Source organism: Furipterus horrens, unplaced genomic scaffold (assembly GCF_987537825.1).
Source record: "Furipterus horrens unplaced genomic scaffold, mFurHor1.1.pri manual_scaffold_1, whole genome shotgun sequence".
NCBI lineage: Eukaryota > Metazoa > Chordata > Mammalia > Chiroptera > Furipteridae > Furipterus > Furipterus horrens.
In genome coordinates, this window is record NW_028327171.1 from 31,106,482 (window position 1) to 31,128,209 (window position 21,728).

Below are 21,728 nucleotides of genomic sequence, written 5' to 3' on the forward strand. Positions count from 1 at the left end.
CACCAATGTACTCCATCATAAATATTTCTGAATGCCTATGAGAAAAAAAGGGCAGAGACAAATTACTGCTGCATTTACAAAGTTCTCTACAAGTCATTAAATTATACAATAGCCAGAGGAATTTCCTGTGGCTACAAGGCCACAATCTTTAGTAAAAAGTTTAAATATTAAAGAAATAGAATCTTTGTGTTGAACAGAAAGACCCAATTTATGATTACATGTTTATCTAATTGTATCAAGGTATTACTATTAAACATAGGTAATTGATAGTTAACATTGGTGTTACTTTTATGTGCTCTTACATTTTTTCATATTTTTTCTACAAACAGTTCATTAATAAAAAATGGATGTGTAAATTGAATGGGTTTTGATCTCATTATTCTAGTTCAAATCAATCATGTCGATGGCAATCAGATATTAAATACATTGCATTATTCATAAGGGGCCTCTGAGAAGAGAAATAAAAAATTTGTTCCAGTTCCAGTTAAATACATATTTACTATTGATTACTAAATGTAATATTTTTCTGGTAAGCCTATGAAAAAGAAGTAAAATGAATATGGATAATCTTTAAAAGAGTTAGTTCAAAAAAATTTTTTTTCAAGGATCCCATTAACATCTTCTAGAGTCTTAATAGAGCTATAACTTAATAACAGGTTTGAGAATCTCGGTGAATGATATTGGCCATAATCTTCTTACTAAAAGTTTTAATTGCCCATCCATGCATCTCTAAATGTTGGGTTATAACCTAATATTACTTACTCAGATATAAGCAACACAATTCCAGCTTTTAACTTAACACTGTTCAAAGTTATTTTCCAGAAATACAGTTATGCAATACAAAAACACTATCGTTCTTTTGTTCTACTCTGCAATTCATAAATAATAAGTCTGAATATCCAAGGCTATGATTCAATCAATGCTTTTCCACCCATGCAGTGACACCAGCAAACATCCATCACAAGTACACTTGGGCACCAAATTGTTGTGTCTACAATGCTCAGATCATAATATAATCTACCACAGAACAGGCCATTATTTTTCCTTCCAATGACAAAGACAGGCACTCGGTCTTTGTAAGATCATTTAATGCAGTTGTTCTGTAGGGAACTCATGTTAGAGCAGTTCAAGCAGACTGTACATGTTCCTTTCTTTTGGGGAGTGAAAGCAATCAATGGTCATGAGTTTCTCCTCCAAGGTTTAAGCTCTTTTACTAAACATTAAGATACCGCAATTGTTCATAAAACATTACTGCAAAATTTTAAAAATATTTTCACAAATGTATTCCTTTTGCAGCTCTGTTTTGCCTCTAAAGCATCAGGAAAAAAAATTATTAATTAGTGAGAGCCAAAATGTCTTGATGCACCATCACTACACCCACTGTAACAAACAAACAAACAAAACAACCTGGGAATATGTAAAAAAAAATAATAGCAAGGGGTTAGAGATTCAATTTTATTATCTTTCTCAGCATTTCTCAGTATTTTATAATTTTTTAAAAGTAAAAATGTATTTAATTCCATACTTTAAAAATACACAATCAAGTGCTCACATTAATAAATAAAGGGCTTAAAAGTTAATTCCTCCATAGGTTAATTTCTAGTTTTTTCCCTCTGTCATTTTGGTCCATATATTTTGGGTAATAAGAGGAAAATTGTTCTGAAAAGAGAACAAGTTAAATTATATTTAGTGTAAATCTTTATACTACAAACTAGACTACTGAAATGTATGGCATACCCTATTTTAATGTGACAAAGTTTTTTTATTGTAGAAAAATGGTTCTTAAATAATTAAACCTAAATGTTAATCTCAGAATTAGCTTATAAAGTCTTTACTTCTATTAACATTTGGTAGGTGAGACCCTGCCTAGCACAATTATATTAAGGTGTAAAAGAAGAGTAAGACATAACTGTCTTCTTTTTCCTTTTGGGTGTGTTTTTTTCCTAAACATTAGAAACAGTATCATTAAAAGACTTTCATACTTTTAAAAGTTCTATTCTCATTAACTATACTTGTGAGACAGCTCCTCTTAATTCCTTTCACAGAAGAAGCACTGATTTAGGGATTAAGGGCACAAACACCATACGTAGTGCCTTACACATGTAATAGAATAGAGCGGATCTGTCTGTGTGAACCAGACTATTTCAGACTAATCACTTCAGACAAAGTCATCTCTAGGGGTAGAAAAAAGTGAAATATGTCTAGTAAAATAATTTCTAAATTATACTAGGAAAACTAGGGGGTTCATTTAATCTTTGCTTAATCAACCATTATATTTTATGTGCCTTCACTTCAGAAAGCTGATGGCAGGAGAAGTGTATTCTATTTATTTGTGTATACATGGTGTTTAAGAACAGTCCCTTGCATATGCCTTCAATAATTGGATGGTAGATAAAAGGACGGATGGACAAATGGATGAATGAATGGATGCATGGGCAGAAGAATGGATGGGTGCATGGATAGGGAAAAGAGCCTTCACAAAGTATTTGGTACCCATATTATTTCTCTTTAACATCTTAATAGCCTTTTAACTTGCTGGAAATGTGGCTCAAATCTCAGTCCACTGTTCTGTCACCAATAGATGATTCATAAATCATATGCTCAAAGTTTGAAATGATGAATTGTCCAATCAAATCTTCAACCAGTGGAGGAATTCTCTGTAATAACCTTGTGAAAGAGTTATTCAGCCTCTGCCTGAATATCTCAAGGAATCCTTTGTCCCAAGGCAACATTTTCATTTTCAAAACTGATTTACTTTGAAATACCTGAAGTTTAGAGAAAAATGCTGATATAATACAATTCCTCTTTCTCTCTCTGTTTCCCCAGTTGTTAACATTTCACCACATATGTGTACTCTATCTGTATAACTAATTTCCATCTATCCTTCCATTTCCCTGTCTCTATAATATGTGTGTGGGGATATATATGTGCATGCATGTATATAATTTGTATTTTCTGAATCATCTGAGAGCATGCTCCAAACATAATTTTCTGTCACTTCTAAATATTCCTTTCTATCTGCTTGTCTATATATCTGAAACTGTGAGTTCACAGTGATATCTCTAATCCCAATCCAAAATCTCAGGGTTCTTTCTAGTTTCCCTCCTTTCAAATGTTATAATTACCTTCTACAATAATGAGGTATCTGACTCTCATTATTCTCAACATATTTACTAATTCCATTCATGTATTTATTCAGTTATTATTTGCTCACTGTAATTAATCTTCCAACCACGCCAGTCATCTCCTTCACTCACCCCCTCTGCCTTCTCACCTTCTAATACCCTCTCCCTCACCCATCCCATTCTCTTGGCTCCGGTAAGCATATCTCTGGTGGGTCTTTCGAGGCTTCTCCTTCCTTTGAGAGCCATACAATGGGCCTGCAGCCAACTACTCTGCACCAAGATGGTAAGTGACAATGGGAAGAAAAGGGAAAAAGAGATACTTTTTCATGTTATTACAAGTATTAGGAAGCAATTCTAAAATCTGCCTTCTTAAAAGTAAATCCATCAGTTCTACATTTACTGCTTTTCTTCTCTACAGCTTTGAAATTTTTGAGGATAGGTTGTATCTCCATGAATTCTCATTCTTAAATAAGATGTGACATGTCTCCTTCCTCTTAACATGCTTTCTAGGGTCTTGACCAACTCTGAAAACATTTTCCAACATTTGTTCCTTGATTCTGTCACATGTATTATTATTCTATATTTTTCCTATATCTGGTTGTCACTCAATGAGAAAGAAAGCAATATATATAAAAGTCCCAATGCCTGACTCAGGATACATTTAATTATAGATAGAATAGGTAATTGTCTTCTAAAAAACTTCCCTCTGTCTTCCTCTCCACCAAACTAGAATGTGTGCTCCACTGATGCTGGAAATGCTGTTGTTAACGTTCAGTTCACTGACTTTATAAGCAGTAAGAAGTGAGTAAACACAATGGTGAAGGGCAAAACAACAGTTTTTGGAGTAAAAGAGAGAGATCTGGCTCCAATCCCAAATCTGCCATCCATGATTGGGTATTCTTCTAATGAATCCAAATCTCAGATTTTAACCATAAAATAGATATATCTTATATGACTATTGTGAAATTTAAACACAATGAATTTTTGTAGTTACTGGACAGAATAGGCTCTAATACACTGTTAATTATTAACCTTTATTTTTATTTGTTATTGCAAAATCTTCCTAAAATAGAAATATTTTGAAATGATGCTTTAAAATACAAATATATAGTAAATCAAGTTATGTGAAAGATTTTAATTATTCCTACAGAACACAAAACATAAAGCAACATAAGAATATTGGTTGCTTGATAGATGATGATATTTATAAAGAAAAGTGGATTAAAAACGTGAAACATTTGTTTCAGAACCAAGCATTTTTTTATTTGTTCTTCCACGCAGAGTGAGTTTTTATATAACCTTGCAACCCTTTTTTTTCTTAAGGCTGTTACCTCTTTGGTTGTACTATGCCACTCAGTTTTAGAGTACAGTATAACGAAGTCTAGTAGTAGAACTTATGCAGTAATTCCTTAATAAGTACATATAAGAATGGATATAAGTCAATAAGAATTAATAGGACATCAGTAATGACAAGGTCTAATTGCATTATCAGTATCATTTTTTAAAAATCTAGAAAGTGTAAGTAAGTGGGCATACTCTTCTTTGTCAAGTTTGTTCATATTCACTGTGTCAGTACTTTTTGTGTTTAATTTCAATGTAGGTTTTACAATATAAGTTGACCAAAATGTTTGTTATAGAAGAAAATTAAGGTGTAACTGGTCAAATGCTTTGTTCTTAAATTGTTCATTTTCTATATAAAAACACTTGAGAATAAGTAATACCAATTGATACTGCCCCTCTTCAGGCCAATCTTTCTTTTATTGAAAATAGAAAGTGAAAGGTGATAGATAAAAACATTGTCTGAAAACAAAACATTCTGAAGTTGAAATACAAAGTAAAAAGGGGGGACAAAATTCTCAATTTATTTTGTGCATTTTATACACATACTTTATGTCAATAAAATATTTTTCTTTCAGTTATAATTGCCTTTTATTTCTTTTTATCTTCACTTCACTACTTGTTTCTTGACGTAATTGCTTGGCTTTCCTTTCACGATCCAGAAAGTCTTTGGGAAACAGGTTTTCTTCAACAAATACAGCTTTCAAAGCTAAAAAGTGTGAAAAAAATGACATGTAAATTATAATTGAGAAGGGACCCAATTAAATGAAATAGTGGGGAGAAAAATAATCAAGTTTCACTTCATTTTAAAAAATGTATGTTTCAAAACCCTGCATTTTGGTGGAGCGGGAATTTTTCTCTTAAATTTCTGTTATTCTTTTGACTTCAATTTAAATATAAAAGTTAAATTTTAACAAAGTTCTATTGTTGTATTCATATAATGATAGAGATCCACCATTTAACAGTAGAAGACTAAAGAAGATTGTTTTCCATTTTTGTTTTTTAATATATTTAACAGCTATCAAACACTCATAAAAAACCAAGAACAAATTATTCTGTATTGAAAAAAAGACAATTAAAATAATCAAAACACAGTTTGACTGTCTGCATGACTGAACAAGTACATTTGCAATCATATCCTTTTAAGATGCTTTGATCTGCAGGGATCTGTGGCTTCAGAAAGAAAAAAAATAAAAAGCCAAATTATTCCCATGAGTGATTATATTGTGCATCAGTGAGAAGTAAGAGGAAATTGTGCCATGCATTCAAAAACATAATTTTGGCCTTTTGCTTAATTTTATCGTTTCAGCAAATGTTTATCAAATATATATTATGCACAATGTTCTGTACTCAGGTGTAAATGGGGCACAAATATAACTAAGTCAGAGGTTTTCTTCTCTGGTAGAAAGTAGGAGCAGTACCTAAATAACCAAAATATCATATAAAATAGGATACAGTTCTAAAAAGATTTAAGCAATGGGAATTGTGGTTAAACATATAAAGAAATTATAACATTATGCAGAAACCAGAGGGAAAGCGTTAAGAATTAGATACCTTTTCAGGGGAACTTGAAGCCCAGATGAGATTTTAATTGATTATAAGAATCATGGAGGTGAGGCAGGGTTACCACAGTGGAAAGGAAAGGTCAATCGGAGGGAATGGAGTGAATAAAAGTGTGGGGAAACAAGAAGTACTGTTCAGGTAACTCTGAATAATTCAATACAATTTAACAAACATGTAAAATATATGAAGGAGATGAAAGCTGAATGAGTTTGGAGCTGGACTGAGGAGCATTTTAAATGTCAAGCCAAGGAATTTGAATTAAACCGTGTAAATATTGAGCAACTTCACAATATGGTGGGATCTTTATACATTTAAATTGAAAAAAACAAAAACCAAAAACAAAACTCCATACTTCCCATTCAAACCTATCTATATAAGTCAATATATTCCTCCTTTTCTCTTAAATTTATACAAGAACAACTACGAAAATGAGGGAAAATAACTCTGTAAATAAATTCCATGTCAGGCAAAACCCAAAGGCAGATGTAAGCTGCAGCCTACAACATATGAAGAAGGGCGGCCGAACAGCTGAGATTGCACAGAAGCTACACAAGACAAAGTGGTAAGAATGGAGAGTGGAAGTCGGCCAGCAGAAGCAGCATCTCAGGAAGTGTTAGCAAAATGACAGCAAACGTGAGGAGCTCACCCTGCAGTGCAAAAGCTTGTCTTTCCTTTATACCTACGGATGTAAACAGAGGTGAATGAAGCTGGATATAAAAGCCCTCCCTTACCTCCCGTGGTTCAGAGGAACAGACAAGGCAGGGCTACATAAGAATCATACCCATGAGCCATTTGTTGCTAACAGCAGTCTGTGCCTGTGGGTTGTAAAAATTGAAGGCCACACTAATCGTATCACAAGCTCTCATCCAGGGACCTACTACAAATTTCAAGTCTAAGAAAAGCCATTTCAATAGGTTACTTATTTAAAAGAGAAAATTCAAAAAATAAATAATTGCCATATCATGGACACAGTGGTGTTATAAGCAAAATTAAAAACAAAACTTTTTTTTTAATAAACAGCAAAACAAATCAATATGTGGACTACCACCACTGGATAGATAAATATTGCTACTAAGCATTTGACACAAATTATTTTTTAATACTTGAAAAAGCACTTGTCCCTATAAAGGAAGACCACAGAGCAAAAGTGAAAGAATTCAGGGAAGAAATAGGAAATGGTGAAATGTGAGCTGATAGGACTCAAGAAAATATAGAAAAGAAATATCATAAATGAGAACAGACATAATGGGAACATGGAATATACAAATGAGAAAAACAAATAAGATGAAAATTACAAAGAGAACAAATTAAAGAGGAAAATGACAGATGTTGAAAAAAATAGATCCAACAAACACATAAATGGGGTGAGTCCTTAAGATAGAAAGTCAAAGCTGAACAAATATTTAAAGGTATCACATAATAAAACTTTCTTCATATAAGCAACAACTTGACATATATAGAAAAGACATGCGTCATCCTTCAGATTCATCCAGGATTGGATCCAGGAGCCCATGCTCTAAGTCTCTTATGTAAAATGGCCTGGTACTTGACTATAACCTACACACATCCTCCCATATACTTAACTCATCTCTAGATTACTTATAATACTTACTACAATGTAAACACTATGTAAATAGTTGATACCCAATATTGTTCAGGGAATAATGATAAGGAAAGAAGTCTGTACCTGTTCAGTATGGACTCAACCATCATAGGCCTAACTACATAGTACGTATCGGCAACAAAGTAACGTTCTTTTTCTAATATTTTCAATATGCAGTTGGTTGAATCTATGGTTGCAACAGCCACAGATATGGAGGGCTGACTGTACTGTGTACCAGGAATAATAGACTTGAATGGTTAAAACTAAGCCATAGCCTAGTAAGTTATTAGACTTTAAAGATTAAAACAAAATCATTTAGTAGCCAGACAAAATGATCAAGTCACTTAAAAAGGGAGAACTGTGTCTTGCATTAGATATCTTCATGACAACGATCAATACCAGAACACAGCAGAGCAATACCAATGAGATAATCTAGGAAAGAACATGTGAGGTTTGAATATTATAAACATCCAAGCCATGCCTCAAATCTAAAAATGACAAGTAGTTTCAACATGCAGAGAATTCAGAATCATCAGTCCCACAAGTCCTTTATAAGAAAATTGCAACAAAATAAACTGAGAAATAACTGGGGAAATTTTGGAAAAAGATTTGGTGGTGAGCACTGAATATAAATGTAGAAGTGAGACTAAAATAATGTGCAGTTTAGGATGACAAAACACAAGGTATATGCCACATGCCTGACAATGAAGAAATGATTTAATTAATAAAAATTGGGAGGGTAAAGGAGAAGAAGCTTTATTAATGATAAACCAGTAATAGCTACAGACAAACAACTTAAACCAAGACAGGTAATAGCAAGATATGCAAATTTAAAATAAAAGTAACACAAAGAAAGATCATATTATTGAATAAATTGGGTTGAAGAACAAAAAGAGGGAAATGTAGAAGCATTTTTATTTTATTGTCACTCAGCATGAATCTAATAGTCACTGTCTTAGAGAAATTAAGGGCTAGAGGGATTAACGAACCTATGATTATAAAGGCACCACTAGAAGGAACATATAACAATTCTCCAAACAAAAACAAAGAAAAAAAGTAAAGATCATGTGAAAACCTTAAAGTATATATAAACAATAAATAGCATAAAAGAGTACGACAAATACAAAACTAAAATGTCTAACTTATCAATAAAGGTAAATGTGGTTAATTTTATGATTTAAAAAAATGTCTTTAGTTGGATCCAAAGTAAAAGCCAACACACATTTAAAATAAGAAATATAGAAATAAGCCAGTCATAGAAAGGCAAATACCATATTATCTCACTTATATATGGAGTCTAATGAGCAAAAAACGCTAACAAAAACAGAACCAGAGGCATGAATACATGGAACAGACGGATGGATGTTAGAGGGGAGGGGGATGGGTCAGGATAAGGGGCAGAGGAGATCGGGGACACACGTAACAGTGTCAAAACTAAAAATCTTTTGAAGTGATTGAGAGAATTTGAAATAAAAGGATTGAAAGAGTATCTAGGCAAATGGAAACAAAGGAAAGCAGGGCTCAAAATCCAGAATCATAAATGCATATAGAAACCCTCAAAGGAAACACAGAAACTCATAATTATGGTCCCCAGAAATAGATGATAATAGGAACTGGGTGGATCAGCATCATGGAAGCAAGGGAGACTTTTCTCTGAATAATTTTTTAAATGTTCTAGTATTTGCACTGTTAAATTTTTTTTTTTAGCAAAAATTAATAAATCTGGAAGTACCTCATAAGCAAAGCTACAAATGAAAACACTTTCTATTTGCCTAATACAGTAGGAGATAATGTGGATTTCTGTACATTAGCACTTGGTCTTGTCCCATCTGACTAGAGGTTAGACTTCGGAATCATAAGGCATTCTGAACACCTTAGAGCTCGCCTGAGATTCACCGTGGGAGCCAAGATGTTACTTCTGAAATAAACTCCAGCTGTTTTACTGGGTTTTGTCTCTAAACTATACAAAACATTTTCAAAGTAGCTGACCGGTCTTCAGGATAATTAAACCAATAACTAACTGATCAGCCCTTGTAAAGATCTTGAGAGACACCATCTTGCTGGGATAATTTTTTTTTAGTTAAAAACCAGAGGATAAAAAAAAAAAATTCACATGCAGGGGTGGATCCCTGTTTTTGGAGCCTGAAGCTAACACATTCAGATCTCTCTTTAAAAAAAAAAGAATATAAAATTACAAATACAAAATTATCCATAAAAGTAGCTATTTATTTAGAATGAGAAAAAATCTTCACCAATTACTAGAGTTTTGTAGAGTTGAATTCTTTTCTTCTGAGATCTCTTTTAGGAAACGTACCTGAAATGCTTACTCGGAAATGATTCCTGCTTGCAACCTGGCTTCTGCTCTTTACCTAAAACACTCTAAAACTCCCAGCAACTTCCCTAATAATCACAAGAATATTTGCAGAGGAGACACATAAAACAACATAACCTTCATTGGTGTTGTTGGCAATCTCCTTTATGAGGCAAAAGCAATGTCAAAATTAACCTAACACCTTCTAAATGGATAATGGTAATCATTTCCTCTCACTGTTCAGAGTATAGTAGAAACATTTGCTAGGTTAGTGACATACTGTTTTTATATAATGATTTGGGTGAGTCTGCAATGTGTTATGATACATGTTAAGAAACCATTAAACCATTTATTGACCTTTTTTAAGATTATAAAAAATGTTTTCAACCTTGCTCTGATGATTTGTTTGCTTGATGTATTAACTTGGCAAGGCTGAAGTTTTCAGTTGTTCAATTAAATACTCATCTACATATTGCTCTGAAAAGATACTGCTGATGTAATTAAAGTCCTAATCAATAGACTTTAAGTAAGAAAGATTATTCTGGCCCCAGCGCAGGCTCCCTCTCTGGAGCCTTTCCCCCTTCTCCTCACTCCGGCGCTTTACCTTTGTCTTTCTTTCCCTTAAGCTCCGAGGGCCCTCTTTTGCCTCTGTAGCTTGTTTCCTGAGTCCACACAGCCCAGCTGGTTCACTTCTTTCTATTTCTGTGACGCTCTAAATAAATTTTCTCTTATTTATTGGGGTAAAACAAAGGAAGATTGTCCTGGATAGCGTGGTGAGTCAGACGTAATCAAAAACAGGGCTGAAACTTCTCTAAGAGAGGGAAGAAATTCCACCACTGGACAATAGTTTCTGCCTGTGCCCAGCTTGAGCATTGATCTTCCCTTTATTTTGAACTTGGTCAGCCAGCCCTCACAATCCCGTAAGCCGATTCCTTGTCATAAATTTCAACGTCTGGTCCTGCTGATTCTGCTTCCCGGAATCCTGACTGATGTGCTCGCCATGAAATACACTGTTTACCACAGAACAATTGCAAAGGGAAAGTGTTCCTACCGAGACAAGTAAACTGGTTTGCCAAGTGTCCTGTGGTTTGACCGGACTCTGTTGGATATTCCTTGAAAAGAAAGTTTGTGTTTATTTAAATATACAGCTTATCTTAAAGCACCATCACGTTCCTCCATAGGTGCTAGCACAGGAACCTCAGGGGTCAAATTTCTTGCTTCCTGGACCCCACAACTCACTTAGAATCTTGGACAGTGGTTCTCTTAGACTACAGCCAACATGTATGGATCCAAGGGGTCACATCCCTTCTTCATACCCTTAAACGGCTTCCCTTTACACTTAAACCCAAGCTACATGGCCCCATCTGGCCTGACTCCCAGCCCCCCTTTAAACTTACCTTGTACCAGTCTTCCTCTCTCTTACTCTGCTCCAACAAAACTGACCTTTCTGTCCCACCTCAGCAGCTTTATTTACACTTCTGTTCTTGGAATTATCTGGCCTCAGTTCTTTGGGGACTACTTCCTTCTTCCAGGATTCAGCTCACCGATGCTCCCCCTAACATCTTAACACATTATCTTGCTTTGTTTTCTTCATATCTCTTACCAGTATCACTATTCAAACTTAATCTTCTTCTTAGAGTTACCTATCCATTGTCTATCTTTCTCCTCCAGGTGATAAATACAATGACAGCAAAGACTTTGTCTGCCTTTATGCCTAATATACTCCTCACCCCAGCATTGTGTCTGGTACATGGAAGCTGTTCAACAAACATATTTGTTGAATAAATGAAGAAAGGAATGAAGGTTTCTCCAAGCATGCAAAGAGGTGAGCTCAGTCCTCACACTCTGGAATTCTTGTATTTCAGAGACCTGAGGGTTTGGCCCACTAATGGTGAGAGAAGGATGGTTCATGGGTCATACATTCATATATCTATCCACTTGCCACAGCCCCTGCTCTTCACCATCTAGCATCATTTATAAGCATTTGCATCCACTATTTCCTACCTGGGAAAATAGAATATTTATACATTCATCACTTCATTTGTTGGTTGACTGTCTGACAATATGTATTATAATGATAACAAAATGGTGTTTTTAAAGCATTAAAAATAAAAGATGTACTGGTCATGAACCTATTAAAAGATTTTCAATAAAATAGAATGATTAAGTGATTTTAATGACGCAAAGTTAATCTTTTGTCCTCTAAGTCTTCCCTTGCCCCCTGATTGGCCACTACTCAAATGAACACTAGTGACAAACCTCACAGTGGCACCCTGGAAAGAAGGAACTTGGAGACTGTGTAAATATAGCATGGAAATGACGAGCTGTTATTAGTCTGCAAATGTACAGGACTCCGAAAACCTTCTTTCACATCCTCCATCCTGTTCTAAGTCTTCTAGATAAGTGCTTCTCAAACTTTAATGTGCATTAAAAAAATCACCTAGAAATCCTGTTAAAATGCAGATTGTGAATCAATAGGCCTGACTTGAGGCCTGTGATGGATGCTACATTTCCAACATGTTTCCGGGTGGTGCCCATACTATTATTCACAGCCCACATTTTAATGTCAATATTCTCATTCCTAAATTTAGACTCTAGATCAGTATTGCCAAGCTATCATTGAACTTCAGCTACCAGCTGGGTCATAGAGCAACAGAGTGGTGAGGAATAATCATAATGCTGTAATACTCTTCATATGACCCTTATTTGATTGTTATTTGGAACCTGTAGAGACATCTTTTTCTTTAAAAAAAAAAAACTTTCTTTTAAAAAACAACTGTTTTAGATCGACAACAAAATTTAAAGGCAGAAAAGAGATTTCTCATAAATCCCCTGCTCCCAGACATGAATAGTGCCCTCCATTATTTACATCATTCACCAGAATAATAAACTATTTTTACATTGACACATCATAATCATCCCAGGTGCGTAGTTTACCTGAGGGTTGTATATTTTGGGAGTTCAGACATATAAGTATAATGATATATAGCTCTTGTTATATCATCATAAAGAGTATCTTCACTCTTCTAAACTTTTTCTTCTACTCATCTCTTCTCCCTCGACCCCTGACAACCATAGATTATTTCACTTTCTCCATAGCTTTACCTTTTCCAAAATGTCAGACGGTTGAAATTATACAGTGTGTACCTTTTCAGATTAGATTGTTTCACATAGGAATAGTTATTTAGATTCCTCCATGCCTTTTCATAGTTTCGTAGTTCATTTTTTTTAATGCTGAATAATATTCCATTGTCTGAATGGACCACAGTTTATTTATCTGTTATCTATTAAAGAACATCTTGGCTGCTTCCAAGCGGTAATTGTGAATAAAGCTGCTATCAATACATATCTATGTGCAGGGCTTTTCAATTCCTTTGGGTAAATACCATAGAGCGTGATAGCTGGACTGCATATGAGGATGTTTAGTTTTGTTAGAAGCCATCAGGCTGACTTCCTGTGTGATTTCACATTCCCACCAGCATGTAGGAGAGGTCCTGTCATTTTGGCCATTCTAACAGGTGTGTGGTGATATTTCATTGTTGTTTTACTTTGGATTTCCTTGATAAAAATATGATGTGAAACAGCTGCTCAACCTTTGGAAAAATATTTTTCACATATTAATGACTTCTGTTTTGTATGACCCAAATCTTGGTGGCTGTATATGGCTTTTAAGATGATTTGTTGCTATTGTGTAAACATAGATATGAAATTACAGGAAGGATTTTTACTTCTAAAATGTCTCTGAGTTTTGTGCTCATTCTGGATCTGGATCTTTAGTCATTTTAAATTTTCTGGAGAGGATCATGTGTAGCAATATCACATTTCTTTTTTTAATTTAATGTTTCTTGTAATTTTTTCATCAATATTTAGTCCTCTTATATCTATCTCCCCAGCAATCACCACACTGTTGCTCGTGTCCATGTGTCCTTTTTCCTTTTTGCTCAATCCCTTCACCCTTTCCCCTCCCCCACCACTAGCTGTCATCTTGCTCTCCATCTATGAGTCTGTCAATATCTCATTTCTTATTTAAAATGAATCTATTTATAAATGTTTTCTTCTTGTGTTTTTTAGTGTTTTTCTATTACAGTTGTTCCAATAGTCCCCCATTGCTTTCTCTCTTCTTGTGTTTTAAACATCTGTTCAAGGAAGAAGATTTTTATAATATAAATGATTTTTTTCTTTTCTGGTACTAGACTTAAGGTTATATTCTAAAGCAAAGATATAGTAAAGTAAATGTTATTAAAGGTCTATATGCGCACTTTTCACCTGTAGTTTAAGAACTATGGAGAGAAATTTAGTGTTTCAATGGAAAACCATATATTGTCAGGTGGTCAGATTTTAGCTGAGTTCACCTTTAAAAAAATTTTTTTTTAAACTATCTTGCTACCTCTTTGCACGCTGCAGGTTACCAATGGATATATGGTTGAGGATTGCCTGTCTCATCAGGCAGAGTTTGGAAATATCTGCAAATTGGATTGGAAACACCTTGTGCCACTTGTGAACTCTTACCAAATTTTCATTTTTTCTAATTTTTCTCTTTTTTTTCCACTTTTTCTTTTTTTTTTCCCCCAAATTTTCAATTCTTCTACTTTCCTTAAATATCTGACTACAATCATCTAAACTAATTTTTCCAGTTTGCAGATCTGATTGACCCTGAGAACTATCCCCTGACAGCCCTGCAGCTGCCCTTTCCCTCAGGACCCCCAAGACTCCAGGACAACAGATCTTTGCCACCACCCAGCAACATCATACACCAGGTCTGTCCAGAAGGTATCCATCCGTGCACTATGAAAAATAGAGACATTTGCTGAAGAGGATACAAGATACAAGAAACATGGTACATAGGACAATGATGCTTCAGTCCGCTTCCAAGTAGGCACCTTGGGGCCTCACACAGTTCTCCCAATCGTCATCAGCTGCCCTGTTGCATTTTACTGAATCTCATCGATGGTCTGAAATCTCTTCCCTTTCAAAGGTGATTTTAGTTTTGGGAAAAGCCAGAAATCATAGGGCACCAAATCTGGGCTGTAGTGGAGATGAGTCACCTGAGCAATTTTATGTTTCACCAAAAAACTTTGCATGAGACGTGATGCATGAGTGAGTGTGTTGTCATGATGAAGCTGTCAACCACCAGTTGCCCACAGCTGCGGCCTTCTGAATCATATGCATAGTTGCCGTGGAGGACTGTTCAAGCTTACAGCAAAATTTGATGCAGATTTGTTGTTCTACTCACTAAGTCATTTTGAATGTAAGAGCCACACAGTACACATGCTCACTCAGTGGACATCTACCACCCCCACTGACTAGTACACTGAAGTCGTCATTGTTCATGCATGCGCATTCCAGTCCCCTCTCCTTGGCTGCCCGGTTACACTGATGTTGCAGACTGATTTATATTAACAATGGCTGGACTTTTTCCAGACAGATCTTGTCATATTTCAAGTGGTTTTGTAGGAGTAATACCAACAAGAATCCCCAAAAGATGCCTTGTTGAATCCTGCTTTGCCCTGCCCAGGTTTATGATCACCCCTGAGTTGTTCAGTTATGAGGAATATTCCTTCATCATGAACAAATTGGGGTGATAATGATGTTGAGCCTTTCCTGATCCCTGTGCTCCTGAAAAGCGGAAACAGTTAAGAAGTCTTCCCACCTTTTTTTTTGTTGTTGTTCTGGAAACAGAAATCAGCAAAGGACCATTCTTCCCTTTCTCATATTCTGAGATAAGACCCTCCCTACCCCTCTCCACAAGTCTCAAAAGACTTGTGGATTCACTGACCTGCTGGCCCCCTTCCTTTTCTTTGAAATATTCCTCTTTAATGAATATTCTATCCATTGCAATAGCCTAATCGAAATCTGTGTAATCACCTCATTCATTTTGTCTTTTGACAGAATACCACCAAAACAGTTCACCTGAGGTATCATAAATGCAGCATTTTCTCTGCACTGGAAGTTTTAAAGATTTACTGATACAAAGTAAACATATTGGTGAAAACTGACCCAGAGACACTTCTAAGTAGGTTTTTGAATCAGACATTTCAAAGAGGGGTTTCAAGCTGTTTGCGAATCCATGGGGAACAACTTGGAAGCTAAAGAGAGTGTGAAAGACATTTCAACTTGAAAGGGAAGGAAACAGAACACAAAAGGACATTACAGACTCAGTAGGTAAGACTACAAAGTCACCTGGGAATTTTGAAGTGTTGGAAAACTGTCTCTAGTTCCAAAGTGATAGTTTAGAACACTGGAAATAAGTCTGGCAAAAAGCATCTCAGCATACAATGGCCAGATAACTTCTGCACACTGTAATTATGGAGACTGCAGGAATGTGTGCAAAATGCAGTGTAAGGACTTAAGAAACACTCTGTAATGGTAGGGTGGAGTGGATATATTAGTAATTGAGGTTTTTTAAGTTCTCTTTTGTAATAACAGTTTTCAAATGGAGCAGTATTATATTGAAAACAAAATGAACAATTTTAAATAAAAGTGATAAAATAGATACTATTATAGTAAAATGGTTGATTTTAGAAATCAGCATAAGCGTAGGCTGCCTAGAGAATATCATTTGTACAGTATTTGAACAAGGAAGGCTGCAGCTAGAAATATTAAATATATGGCAATTTCTCATTTAGGATCCCTTTTATTAGCTATGTGACACTATGTAAGTTACTTAAACTCTTTATGCCTCTGCCACAGACTTTTTATGTCTGTGTCACAGAGTGCCATCAACTTTTTATATAGAACAATAGGGACAATGACATTTCCTATACCATAGAGCTGTTTAGGGAAATAATAATAATAAAAGAGTATCAATAAAGAAAATGCATCAAACTCTTATTAGCTGTCAGGCCCTGTGCTAAGGCCATCACACAGATTATTCATTTAATGTTCATCACAACATTATGAGAATGGTATCTAACATGATTCCCATTTGTTGTTGAAGAAACTAAGGCACGGAGAGTTTGATTGACCTGCTCAAGGTCAAATACCTAGCAAGTTGGAGAGTCTTGATTTGAAGCCAGGCTTATGCTTAAACGTTTGCCTTTACACTTTTATTGCTTTGAGTGTTCCAACTTTTATTCCTTCTATAAACAGAAATTCTCCCAAAAGACAGCTGTAGCCCACTTTATAACTTAGTAGAAATAATGACTGCGATTTCAAAGTTTACAAAATAATGTAAAGAAACCGGAGTGGGGGAGAGGCATGAAGATCCAGGTAAATGATACTTTGCCAGTTATCAATGTATTGCACCTAAGTTCCAAAGTCACTCAGTGATAACTGGATCAGAGTCCTGTAAATATTTCTCCTTTGCCCGCGGGTGTGATGTTAAACTCTGTCACTAGAGGGCACTGGAGAGACACTGAAGAAGAAATGGATTTCTCTTCCAAGTGGTTGCTCCTGTCACCAGACTCCTGTAGTAGTTTCTCCAGCACTACGCTCTGACAGCACGGCTTACCCAGTTCCAAGCTCCTCCAGCTCCAGACTCCTGCGAAGCACATATGGCTTCTCCAGAGCCCAGAGCCAGAAGCTTCCACTGTCACTCTCTCAGGTGGCTTTGCAGCAGAGCGTCCCCTGTCTGGCACTGCCCAGGGAATGGTTTTCCATAATACCCCAGGAGGCCACCAGTGCCACCCCCAGTGCATAGCCCCCGCTGCACACCCGTGATGGCTTTGCAGTGAGTTCTGAGATTCGGCAGCTCCCTGTGCATGGCTGCCCCTGGCGCCCCTGAGAGCAGACTTCCAGCAAGTTCTGCCTGCTGGGTGGGCATGCATCTTCCTTGGTCTCTCTATCTCAAATCTTCACATCTGCTATTCCTGTGTTCTTTAAAGTTCTCTTTGCTTCTTACTAGCCAATTGTTTATAATGCTTATATATCTATTATCAGAAAAAAGTGAATTTAAAAATAAAATTAATTCTAAAATTAGCCTGTCTTGACTGTCGTTGGTCTTTAGTTGCTATTCTTTAACTTTCCTTTCTACTTCAATCAGTTTCTTAGAGAAGTGTTAGCTTTTCTTGGTAGCTGTCCCATGGGCACCTCCATCTCAATATATTCTAAAAACGAACTTTAAACCACCTTCTTCTCCTGCATTTTCTCTCTTAATAATAGTCTCTTTTCTGACATAATTTGCCCAAGCTAGAAACCTGATAGTCATACGTGTCTTCACAGCTCACCAGGTCATAGTCCTTAAAGTTGTTTTTCCTTAACACTTCTCAAATTAGTACTTCCTTTCTGGAACCTCCTTATCTTCAAAATAATAATATATACCATTTAATGAATGCTTAGTATGTGATGGTCATTTTGTTAAAATTAACCCATACAACTCTAAGGATCAAGTATCACTATCCCCCATTTTGCAGATGAGAAAATTGGGACTTAATAGCTTATGTAATTTATCCAGATACAGACAACTGGAAGAAAGCAAAATGAGGGTTCAAGTCCCCACTACTCTAACATGCTGCCTTCAATCTAGTCTCATTGTACTGCATTCACTCCACAGTTTCCCGAGAGCTTTCTAAAATGCAAAGCTGGTCATGTCACTTTCCCATTTTAAATATTTCAACAGGAATTTTATTTCTGGATAAGATTTAATAGGTAATCCAGGCCATTCTTTGCACCAGGAAAGAAAAAAAACGATAAAAAGAATTTGGTAAATTACAGAAATAAAGTTTTAAAGCCATCAGAGGGCTGTGGAAGAAAAGATTATTGAATTAAAAATCTACAGGTGGTAGAACCCTTCTTAGATGAGCTGAGATTGCTAAATATTTTCTTTCCTCTTGGGGATTTATGATGTCTGGGTGTTTCTGAGAAACAGGCTTACCATAGACAGAGAGACTATTCTAAGGGAAAGTAAAATTAGAAAATCTTTTGATGACTGTGTGGGTTGGTGTGATGTATTGGAATCTAGAGAAACTTCATAGTTGTGGCCAGTGTTCCCCATAGGACACATCCTGAGTGCTGGGGTGGAGTGGGAGGTGGTGGGTTGGACTGGAGAGGCAAAGAAAGGCTTCTGGCAGTTTTGCACTTAGAAGACAATATTCCACTAAAGGGAGAGGTCTAAAACAGACAGACATTTGACATCAGAAGTAAACTAAGAATAACTAAAGCATAACCCAGCACTGACCAAGCTCAATTTCTAATTGGATTAGCATGTTTGGCCATCATGCCCTCTGTCAAACTAAGGATAGGGTGAAAGTATTTCTGAGAGAAAATAACATTAATTTCAGTATCTATAGATTGTTTATACATAATTTCTGTCATTTAATAAAAATGGTACAAAATTACATGACTTACAAAGAAGAAGGAAAATACTACCAATAACAAACATAGACATTAGAAGCAGACACAAGGATCATGTAGATATTGCTGTTAGCAGGCCAAGAGTTTAAAATTACTATTACAGATGTTTTTAAAAACAGAGAAAAAAATGGAACAAACTGGATGAAAACATGAGTTATTTCAACTGAAAATTACAAACTACATAAAAGATGTTCAAATGACTTTATAAAACTGAATATATATACATACACACGTGTGTGTGTGTGTGTGTGTGTGTGTGTGTGTGTGTGTGTACTGAAATTGGGAACTGATCACAAAAGGTTAAAAGCAGACTGGCAAAAGAAAAGACAGGATTACTGAATGCAAAGACAAGCCAATACAAAATACCCAGAATGAAGCCCTGGCCTGGCTGAGTAACTTAGTTGATTAGAGCATTCTTCTGATACACCAAGGTTGCAGGTTTGAGCTCCAGTCAGGGCACATACAAAAATCAACCAATGAATGCATAAGTAAGTGGAACAACAAATAGATTTCTCTCTCTCTCTCTCCCTCCCCCCTTCCTCTGTCTCTCTAAAATCAAAAATAAATTGTTTAGTAAAAAATGAAGCCCAGAGAGCAAATAAAATGGAAGGAGAAGAACATAGAGAACATTTGTGATATTGAAAACCTAATGTGTGTAATTGCAATCCTAGAAGCAGAGGACAGTGGGAATAGAAAAGAAACAATATTTTAAAAGATAATGGCTGAGAATTGTCCAAAAGTGAAGAAAGTTGTATTCAAGAATTCCTAACACCCCAAGCAGTATAAGTACAAATAAAAATATATTTATACCTATCATGATAAAACTCATGAAAATGAAGGATAAAGAGAAAAACCTTTAAATCAGCCAGAAAAAATAAAGATACTATATTCAAAGAAGCAATAATAATATTAAGAGCTCGGTTTTTAAAAGGACTATGGGAGCAAGGAAACAATGGGACAAAATCTTTCAGGAGTTGAAATTTTAAAAAATCCTGTTATCTAGAGTTGTAAACCCAGTGAAAATATCCTTCCAAAGTCAAAATAAAATAAATGCATATTTAAGACACATAGAAGCTGAAAATATTACTCATCAGCAGCATGACATTATAAGAAAAATTGTAGAAAATTCTTAAGACTAAAACGTCAGAAGAAAACCCTTACCACAAGAAGAAATAAAGAGCACAAGAAAGAATATTGTAACCTCTAATCACTAGAAGAATAAAACAAAGAGATATAAAAAATAAAGAATTAATAGAAGACATAAAATGGAGTAATTAATAATATTTGATTAAAACATTCTGATGTTTCCTCAGTTCTGGTAAAATAAATACCAAGGTTCTTAGCACACAGTAAATTAAGTGCTCTATGATCTGGCCCCCATTTACCTGTCTAGCCTTAATTCTCATCATGCCCTTTCTAGACCCCAGCTATTAGGGACTATGTGTATCTAACCCCCTTAGCACACCTTGTTACTCATACCACACTGCATTTGTATATGCCACTCCTTTGCCAGAAATATCACCCCCCTTTCTTCTTATCTGAGTAAAACCAACTTAGCATTTAATATCCAATTCAGGCATAATTTGGTTTCTCTGCAAAAACCACCTGTGAATCTCCATGTAGTCTCTGTCTCTACTAGGTGGTGCTTATCTCTATCATAGTCCTTGTTGTAAAACACAATCTTTCAAATCTATTTCTCCAACTAGTCCTCAAGATTTTTGAAGGCTAGGCCTCTGTGTGTTAGCCCTGTGTCTCCAGCATCCAGTCCAGGGTCAAGCTCAGAGAAGACGTTCAATATCTACCTTAGGAAAGGTAGCAAACATTATTCCAATATCAGCTGGTTGAAGACTTGATGCATATTATTACACAAAGCATGCGACAATCTTCTTACATCCTCCAGACCTTTATTTCTAAATAGCACAGCAGTACTTAAAACTCAACCCATTCCAGACTCAACTGACACAGCAGCCACCTTGGAGTCGTTTGGACTTCGTCCTGCCTCATTCCCGATGTGTCTTTTTTTACATTATTTCCTTGACATTAACTTTCTGTTCCCTTCTTTCACCCTTTGAACTTCTACTCATTCAAAGTCCCAACTCAGATGTTACCTCACTCTGAATTCCCTCCTATGCCTGAACCAGAGTTGACCTGGCTTCCTCTTAGTCCTTCAGTAAGACCTCATCTGTGAAGTCATGTGTCATACATTCTGTTATCCTCAATAGCGTGCTTCTGTCTCTCCCTCAAGTTGGTGAAATGTTAGATAAAAAGGAACTATTTTCATTTGTAGAGAAGGCAAAGGAAGAAAACCTGAAGAAAAATTTTAAAAAGAAGAAAACCTGAAGAAAAAATTTAAAAAGCAATAGAGAAAAAAAAAATTTTCCCAAAACTGTATGGAAATTACAGAAAATTTTAAAATTAAAATATCCAGGAGAAAATATATTTCTTTTTGAAAACGTATTAGATTCTTTTAGGATTTTAGGTGTTTCCTTCCAGCCCT

At 35.6% G+C, this 21,728-nt stretch overlaps 1 protein-coding gene across 1 annotated transcript in view; it reads right to left on the bottom strand.

Annotated features, from left to right (window-relative positions):
- Window positions 1-4,911: 4,911 nt before the first annotated feature.
- The window catches only part of WDR49 (WD repeat domain 49), a 131,510-nt gene continuing 114,693 nt past the window's right edge, over window positions 4,912-21,728 (bottom strand). The window contains exon 18 of the mRNA XM_090273497.1: window positions 4,912-5,172. Within this exon, the coding sequence (XP_090129623.1) occupies window positions 5,042-5,172 (131 nt within the window). The 3' untranslated portion in view covers window positions 4,912-5,041. The remainder of the gene's footprint in view (window positions 5,173-21,728) is intronic.